Source organism: Oncorhynchus nerka, linkage group LG2 (assembly GCF_034236695.1).
Source record: "Oncorhynchus nerka isolate Pitt River linkage group LG2, Oner_Uvic_2.0, whole genome shotgun sequence".
NCBI classification, from domain to species: Eukaryota; Metazoa; Chordata; class Actinopteri; order Salmoniformes; family Salmonidae; genus Oncorhynchus; species Oncorhynchus nerka.
The window spans coordinates 22,680,412-22,689,702 of record NC_088397.1 but is presented as its reverse complement, the minus strand read 5'-3'; the positions used below and the strand labels follow the sequence as shown (position 1 = coordinate 22,689,702).

The window sequence follows — 9,291 nt, the reverse complement described above, 5'->3', positions numbered from 1 at the left end:
ATGACAGAGGGGAATATGATAGAGATGAACATGACAGAGGGGAATATGATAGAGATGAACATGACAGAGGGGAATATGATAGAGATGAACATGACAGAGGGGAATATGATAGAGATGAACACGACAGAGGGGAATATGATAGAGATGATTATGATAGAGATGAACATGACAGAGGGGAATATGATAGAGATGATTATGATAGAGATGAACATGACAGAGGGGAATATGATAGAGATGATTATGATAGAGATGAACATGACAGAGGGGAATATGATAGAGATGATTATGATAGAGATGAACATGATAGAGAGGGATACTATAAAAAATAAAGGGAACACTAAAATAACACATCCTAGATATGAATGAATGAAATATTCTTATTAAATACTTTTTTCTTTACATAGTTGAATGTGCTGACAACAAATTCACACAAATATTATCACTGGAAATCAAATTCATCAACCCATGGAGGTCTGGATTTGGAGTCACACTCAAAATTAAAGTGGAAAACCACACTACAGGCTGATCCAGCTTTGATGTAATGTCCTTAAAACAAGTCAAAATGAGGCTCAGTAGTGTGTGTGACCTCCACGTGCCTGTATGACCTCCCTACAATGCCTGGGCATGCTCCTGATGAGGTGGCGGATGGTCTCCTGAGGGATCTCCTCCCAGACCTGGACTAAAGCATCCGCCAACTCCTGGACAGTCTGTGGTGCAACGTGGTGTTGATGGAGCGAGACATGATGTCCCAGATGTGCTCAATTGGATTCAGGTCTGGGGAACGGGCGGGCCAGTCCATAGCATCAATGCCTTCCTCTAGCAGGAACTGCTGACACACTCCAGCCACATGAGGTCTAGCATTGTCTTGCATTAGGAGGAACCCAGGACCAACCGCACCAGCATATGGTCTCACAAGGGGTCTGAGGATCTCATCTCGGTACCTAATGGCAGTCAGGCTACCTCTGGCGAGCACATGGAGGGCTGTGCGGCCCCCCAAAGAAATGCCACCCCACACCATGACTGACCCACCGCCAAACCGGTCATGCTGGAGGATGTTGCAGGCAGCAGAACGTTCTCCACAGCGTCTCCAGGCTCTGTCACATGTGCTCAGTGTGAACCTGCTTTCATCTGTGAAGAGCACAGGGCGCCAGTGGCGAATTTGCCAATCTTGGTGTTCTCTGGCAAATGCCAAACGTCCTGCATGGTATTGGGCTGTAAGCACAACCCCGACCTGTGGACGTCGGGCCTTCATACCACCCTCATGGAGTCTGTTTCTGACCGTTTGAGCAGACACATACACATTTGTGGCCTGCTGGAGGTCATTTTGCAGGGCTCTGGCAGTGCTCCTCCTGCTCCTCCTTGCACAAAGGCGGAGGTAGCGGTCCTGCTGCTGGGTTGTTGCCCTCCTATGGCCTCCTCCACGTCTCCTGATGTACTGGCCTGTGTCCTGGTAGCGCCTCCATGCTCTGGACACTACGCTGACAGACACAGCAAACCTTCTTGCAGCTCGCATTGAGGGGAATATGACAGAAGAAATATAATAGAGCGGAATATGATAGAGAGGAATATGATAGAAGGAATATGATAGAGAGAAATATGATGGAAGGGAATATGATAGAGGGTAATATAATTCCCAGAATATGATGGAAGGGAATATGATAGAGGGAATATGATAGAGGGGAATATGATAGAAGGAATATGATAGAGGGAATATGATAGAGGGGAATATGATGGAAGGGAATATGATAGAGGGGAATATGATAGAGGGAATATGATAGAAGGGTATATGATAGAGGGAATATGATAGAAGGGTATATGATAGAGGGAATATGATGGAAGGGAATATGATAGAGGGGAATATGATAGAGGGAATATGATAAGTGACGATTTTAGTTTGTATACCTTGGTGGGGCAAAGAAAAGAAAAAATGTTGGATGCATGCCAACAAAACCACTACACAATACAACACTAAACAATACATGAATTGCACTATAACGGTGAAAGATGGTGCCCACATACTGTTAGAGCCTACATAAAGCTGTCCCAACAGCAGAGTCCCAACATCAGTACCACTGCTGCACCTGGCTATCAGCAAAGCCTTGTCTGGCAGCGAAACAGTTCATTCAGCCTCATTTACTGCCTTTATAAAAACATAGGTGATATGGCTGACTTGCTTGAACAAATGTGGTTTCTACTGACAATTGAGATGTACAAACTTTGGCATAAGGGGATGACAAGCGGATAAGAGGCAATCCGTAATTTCGATTAAGACAATGAGCTAGCTAGGACGGACGTGGTCAATATAACTATTTGTTCAGCACTTTTGAAATGTACAGCAACAGAATTCAGAACATGGGCCATTCTTACAGTGTATACCAAGTCAGAACTGTAGGATAAATAAAGGATAAATAAAGGGGCTATATAAGCAGACAATGAAAGCTCTTACAATATTCAATGATTACATTTCTCAAAAACAGGCTTACTACACAACATAAACGTAGTATTATTTTCTAATCTACATTCTACATATCTCCCTGGCATATTACATCATTTATGCAGCAGCATATAATACATTTTGGACTCACCTTGTGGTGTTGTGCTCACTTGAACAGGAAGGTGGTGCGGCTGTCCATCGTGGTAAAATGTTGTCATCAAACTTTGTTATCAAAGTCTGGCATCCTCTGGATTCATGGTGCCTTCAGGAAAACTGTAAACTCAAAAGAAAGAAAAAAGGTTGAATCATAATGACGTCAGTGATATTCAGGTTGTAGCTCTAGAAAGAGGTCCGAATTCCAGATTTACAATTCCAAGTTGGATGAAAGTTTTTTCCCAGTCGTAGCTCGTTTTCTCTGATTTCCCAGTTGTCTCCAACTCACTAAAGTCAGATTTTGCAGTTGTTTTAAGCGTGGCATAAATCCTGCTTCATTGACAGCATGGCCAATATTGAATGTTTATCATTTTAAACTAGGAAAAGAGACCCTTAATTTTGTCCAATGGCCGATGAGCACCGATACGTTTTATCTATAATTTCTCTTAATTATTTCTCTTCATATGACAACGATTTAAAAACATGTGCCAGTAGATTGTCAACTTGATTTATGATGATGACTGCTAGCTAAGATTTTGTCCAATCAGTCCAATCAAAGCTACTGTAGATATAACGTGACTTTACGTCATTTTATCTGTGGCCAGTGACCTTGAGCCTCCTTGGATGGGCACTTCTAATGTAACTCTATGACAGCACCCAAGGGGCTTGCATTTTTTAGCTCTACCCTTAGACTTGGCGGTGACGCAGTGTACCCATGAGTGACAGAACACTAAGCCAATCACAGCGCAACGCTCCGTATTTTCTGCTAGTTTGCCCCACCACCACAGAAAGCACTGAGCTAGGCTGAAACACCTGCCTTACACAAGAAAACAAAAAAGAGACCATGTTTGTACAAGGCTTTATTAACTCAATTATACATGTTTTCACATTGTTTGCAAACTGATATGTGACACGTATTAATGTCAAAATAAAATGCAAAAACAGGCAACCCCCCACTTCCCCCCAAAATAATGTATTTTATTTTTTGCAAAAATGTGGGACACAAAACAGGGTCGCCACTGGTCACACCAGATACTGACTAGTTTTCTGATCCACGCCCCTACCTTTTTTAAAAGGTATCTGTGACCAACAGTCATGTGAAATCCATAGATTGGGGCCTCATCAATTGACTGATTTCCTTATATAACTGTAACTCAGTAAAATCTTAGAAATTGTTGCATGTTGCGTTTCTATTTTTGTTCAGTATACAATCAAGCCGTTAAAACCCGTATATAACCCAACTCTTGTTTTGCATTGTTAATGTTGATGATAATCTAATTTCACTTCTCGGTGGATTAATAATCTGGAGACAGTCGGCAGGTACGGCTCATGGTTTTACAACGTCCAGGAGCTAAATGCATTATTACCGCCAATTTAGCCCAATTCACATTTCTAATTGACCACCCTGACATACCAAGCTAGAACGGGCCCTGCGTTTCAACCGATAGCCAATGTAGGCTAATCTGAATTTTTCGAGTGGGTCAAACTCCTTTTAGCCTTGCTGTGGCCACTCTGGTTTGGCTGTCCTCGGCATAACCAAGTGTTCACATATCGTTCATACACGTAGCCTATAGTTCTTCATCATTTTTGCCACAGGCAGAGAGAAGACACGGAAGAAACAACCATTTTCCTTCCTCCCGGCTGCTATACATATTTATTTGGTTTGTCATTTTATCGTTTTTCATGGAATTTTAGACTTTATTTTAGAATTTATCAGAATACATTTTCCAGAAATAGTTTTACCAGTTTCTTGTATCCTCAGATTGGAAAAAAGTGAGTGAGACCCTCTCCTCCGCGCTCAGGCACCACGACACCCCTGCACTATGTTTCCTTACCTTAAGTGTCCACAGCAGCACAGGCAATAATATATAAATACATCATTTGAACAACATACTCGGTTGGGGTAGATGTTCACATTGAAATTAGACTAACTAATTATGGTATTGGGTATGCGATGAAGTTTCGAAATTTAACATAGTATAAAACTTAATATTTTCGCATACTCAAAATGCTTACTATTTAAAACGCAAGTACGGTATTCGGACCAGTATTTCAAGATGATGGCCGACGGGATACTGCAAGCTGGTGGAGCAACTAAATTATCTTTATAAGTTATTCTGTGTGCGATTTTAAAACAATCGGTTCAGGGACATAACGTTGCATCTTGTGTAATAGAAGCAATTGTTGGTACCATGTTAATCTTCTTTTTTTTTTTTTTTTTTTTTTTAAATGTGCACGAATATTGAACATTTCCCCATTCACTATAATGGGGATCCTGAGAGGATTCCTGTGAGTGGGCAGAGACTAATAGAGAGTGATGGAAATAATATGTGCTTCAGTAAGGTAGGTTTATTGGCATTCATACAGTTGCTATGGTTGTCAATTGTACTACAAAAATGGATCTAAAGTCTCAGAAAAGAGAGGTTGTGGTGGCAGCGGCAGATACATACTTGGGATTGCGAGGTTTTACTGCAGAACAGTTGCAGGGGGTGTTGAGTGGTAGTGTGCTGTCCTCCCAGGCCGTTGGTAGGGTAATACAACAACAACAAACATATTTTTTACTCTCCCCAAATTGTATAGGACCATATCACAAATAATTTAATGTAGGTAGGCCGTGAATGGCCTCAAACTCCAGTACAGTAGGTGGCGGTGTATGCATCTTAAATTGGATGCGATACACCAACACAATCCCGAAGAAGTGGCATTTTGACGTTTCAACATGCATGTGATTTGTATATCCGATCTAGTCGTTTAGATTCGTTTTCAATCGGTAGTTTAGCTTTCTGTGTGTGTCTTGTTCTTTCTAAACCTCATCACGCTGCATCTGGTGTGGAGAGAGGACTACCTAACCAGCCAGTGGGATAGATATGCAGTAGCAACAACAAGGATCGTGTGAAATGATGGGCTTTTTATTTTTGTTTCACTACGAATCAAATCTAACCAAAAGCTTAAATTGTTACAAGAAAAAATAGACAGCGGTTGTGTATAGAATAGCACAGCAGACTTCGTTTGCAGCTTGTGGTTTTACCCACACCCCCTCTGATCAGATACAAAACGCACATCAGGGAAAATGGCGGACTTTGAGAAGGACGAAGGACTGCCCCAAACAATGCAGGAAAACCAAGATGACGAGGAGCCTCAATATACCGATGACGCTAAGCCAAGCAAGACGCAAGACGACGCAAGTTTGGAGGAAAGGGTAATTGAAGAGGTCAGAAGGTACAACAATTTGTACAACACCTCATTGAAAGACTATAAAGACTTTACCATGACCAACAACAGCTGGAAGGAGATAGCCAAAACTCTGAGAGTAGAAGAACAGATTTGCAGGACGAAATGGAAGAACTTGAGAGACCGATATGTTCGACTGAGGAGGAAAATGAAGGGGAAGAGTGGGGATGCAGCGTCAGAAATACAACCACAAATACTCACCACGCTGTCCTGGCTGTCTGGCTTCATTAAACACAAGGAGACGAAGGTAAAGACTACTACTGTCAATGAACCTTTTCTTGCCTAGATCACTAGCCTATGGTGATCTCTAGGCCTAATGACAAACAAAACATCATTATCATGTTGATACTGTTAGGTATTTCAAACGATTAGACCTAGCTACTACTGTACACATGTAAGTTATTTGTTTAGCTATTTATTGTATGCTATCTATTCTAATTTGGACTTAAATGTATTGAAAAGTAGACTATATTATTACAAAACAAATGTTTTAGAGAACAGAGACGGTAGGCCCACTAGTAATCATGCCATTTTAAATGTATTTCCAGGTAGAGGAGATGGACACCTCAGAAGACATGCAAGATGACAACCTGATCAAGCGGGACCACTTCCACAGTTCTAATAATGAGCAGCAAGATGGACATTTTGTAGTTCGGAGTAAAATACGAGCTAGAGCTCCCGGAAAGAGAACACCATCACATAGCAAAACAATACAGGAGAAGGAAGAGGAGCCCCTAGATACTGATGACTCTGATGATTGGATCGAGGGTTTCAGTCCTGGAGGAGAGAAGCCACACTACTGCTTTGACTGCAGTAAGAGCTATAGAAAAGTGAGGGATCTTATAAGACACCAGAGATCACATACTGGAGAGAAGCATCACCACTGCCCGGTTTGTGACAAAAGTTTTGCTCAATTAGATAAGCTTAAATTACACGCAAAAAGACATATGAAAGAGGAACATGTCACACGGCTCGAACAGGCAGGACTGAATGTAGACTGTGTGAACACACCGCAGAGAACAGCCAGCAGAGGCCAGCAGAAGAGTCAAATTCGAGCTAGTGCACCAGGGGGGGAAATGGTCCAGTCACAGCCAGGCAAAGACTCGCCTTGCAAAAGTTCTGTTAGAAAGAATCAACACGTAGAAAAAGGAAAACAACCCCAAACATCACAGGAGAATGAAGAGGATCCTGAAGATACTCCTGAAGACTGGACCGAGAGTTTCAGAACTGTAGAGAAGCCCTACGTCTGCTCCGACTGCGGTAAGAGCTTCAAACAAGAGAATCGTCTTATAAGACATCAGAGAACACATACAGGAGAGAAGCCTTACGACTGCCCTGACTGTGACAAAAGTTTTGCTCGATTAGATAATCTTAAATTACACCAAAAAACGCACATGAAGGAGGAACGCAATTTCCACTGCTCTGACTGTGTGAAAAGCTTTGTCCTATTGGAACAGCTTGAAAAACATCAGCTAACACACAAGAAAAGTTACAGCTGTTCAAAGTGTGAGGAAAGGTTTTCAGACCTGGTTGACTGGAAAGCACACTTTTTAGTACACAGAGAGATCCTCCACTGTCCTGACTGTGACAAGCAGTTCTTGTACAAGGGACTTTTTGAAAGACACAGGAGAACACATTTGAGAAAAATAGAAACATTTCTCTGCACAATATGTGGGAAGGAGTATCGCAACATCAAAATACACATGCGAGTACACACTGGAGAGACACCGTATCACTGCACTGAGTGCGGTAAGAGTTTTCCATACATAAAATCGTACCAAAGACACATACTAACACATACCTCTGGAGAAAGAGCAACCTATCCTTGTTTGGAATGTGGAAAGACATTTACTCGCAAAGATGGCATGGTGATGCATGTGAGGAGGGTTCATACTGGAGAGAGAAATCATCAGTGCAGATACTGTGGAAAAAGATTCTTTCGAAAAGAGAAACTTAAGGTACACATGCTAGTTCACACTGGAGAGAAACCATACCAATGCGCTGTCTGTGGGCAACGCTTCTCCCAAGATGGAGACAGAAAACACCACGAGAAGAGGCACTACTCTGGTGTCTCAGATATCCTCGATCTATAATGCAGAAGTGGGGTTGCAGGAAGTGGGAACCTACCTAATCATTGACAATCTAATAATCTGTTAGCTAAAATGTTCACAGATTATTAGGATTTACAAAACCCTATTGTTTTTCCTTCTGACCTCTTCAATGACCTTTTCCTCCAAACTTGCGTCATCTTGTGTAAGATTTACAAAACCCTATTGTAATGGGAATTTGAATGTTTGTGCTTTTCTTATAACTAATTTCTGTGTTCTATTCATGTGCTGTTCTATAAACCAATTTCTGTGTTCAACCAATTTCAAGTGGTTGACTCCTATCAGTAACTGCAATTTGGCAGTATACCCAGACATTGTTTTGAGAACAAACAAAATATATCTCAGTTTCAAGGTCTCAGTTTAGAGAGAAGCCTTGTGAGGTGTTAGTCTGTCACATGTTATGAACCAGTATTGGTCGGTCACATGAATGAAACAAAACAGTAATGATGAATTAATTATGCTAAATCATGCAAATATAACTTGTCTGTGTAGAGCCATATATAAGACAACTGCTGGGACTGCCCAAAAAGAGCTCCTGATTAACATGTGTACTATGGTGCATTGAGTTAGTTGGAACTTCTCCAGTGCGCTGACAAATGAACAATGATTAATTTAAGATTGACTTTGAGTGTTCTTGTGTAAGAATTTCCACAAATAATTAGTTCCACCTGAAATTGACCCTGAAAATATTACTATTATATATTTTCCCATTAAGCTTTTCAGCAATTAACAATGTGTGCAGTAATTTAGATTGGAGTCTGTGCCTCGCTAGCAGTAATAGATATGTGCATGCAGGCAGCCTGCTTGCTGGAGTGCATCGGTCAACTTTCCATACAGCAGTTGGGACAGAGCGCAGGTAGTCTGCACAACAATACAGCTGGAAAACAAAGACAGTTTCTCAAAATGTACACAAAAAACTACGAAAATATTTGACTGCTGTGGTAGTCCATGTTCTCCTGCAATCTTGTTTTACATTTGTAAGTAAAGCAGTGGCATGTTTGGGAGAAGAACATCAAGGAAAGATGTTCTAAACAGATATCAAAATGGATTATGGTCATTGCAGTTATTTACCACGTTTGAGTTAAACTAGGTTGAATATTTTTTTTATAAAAACTCTGGGTCCCAACTCTGTGGCAGGGTAGCCTAGTGGTTAGAGTATTGGACTAGTACCTGAAAGGTTGAAAGTTCAAATCTTCGAGCTGAACAAGGCAGTTAACCCACTGTTCCTAGGCGTCATTGAAAATAAGAATTTGTTCTTAACTGACTTGCCTAGTTAAATAAAGGTACAAAAAAAAATGGATCCTGACTTGATTTCTGACTTGAATGATTAGAGAAACAGTGCGTTAGGCTCACATACACAAAACA

General features: G+C 41.2%; 1 protein-coding gene across 1 annotated transcript; it reads left to right on the top strand.

Annotated features, from left to right (window-relative positions):
* The first annotated feature begins 5,283 nt into the window (after positions 1-5,283).
* Positions 5,284-9,226, top strand: LOC115123923 (zinc finger protein 879-like). Its single transcript, XM_029653288.2, has 2 exons — positions 5,284-6,065; positions 6,367-9,226. The coding sequence occupies exons 1-2, from the start codon at positions 5,658-5,660 to the stop codon at positions 7,909-7,911; spliced, it is 1,953 nt and encodes a 650-aa protein (XP_029509148.1). The 5' UTR covers positions 5,284-5,657; the 3' UTR covers positions 7,912-9,226.
* Positions 9,227-9,291: the final 65 nt, after the last annotated feature.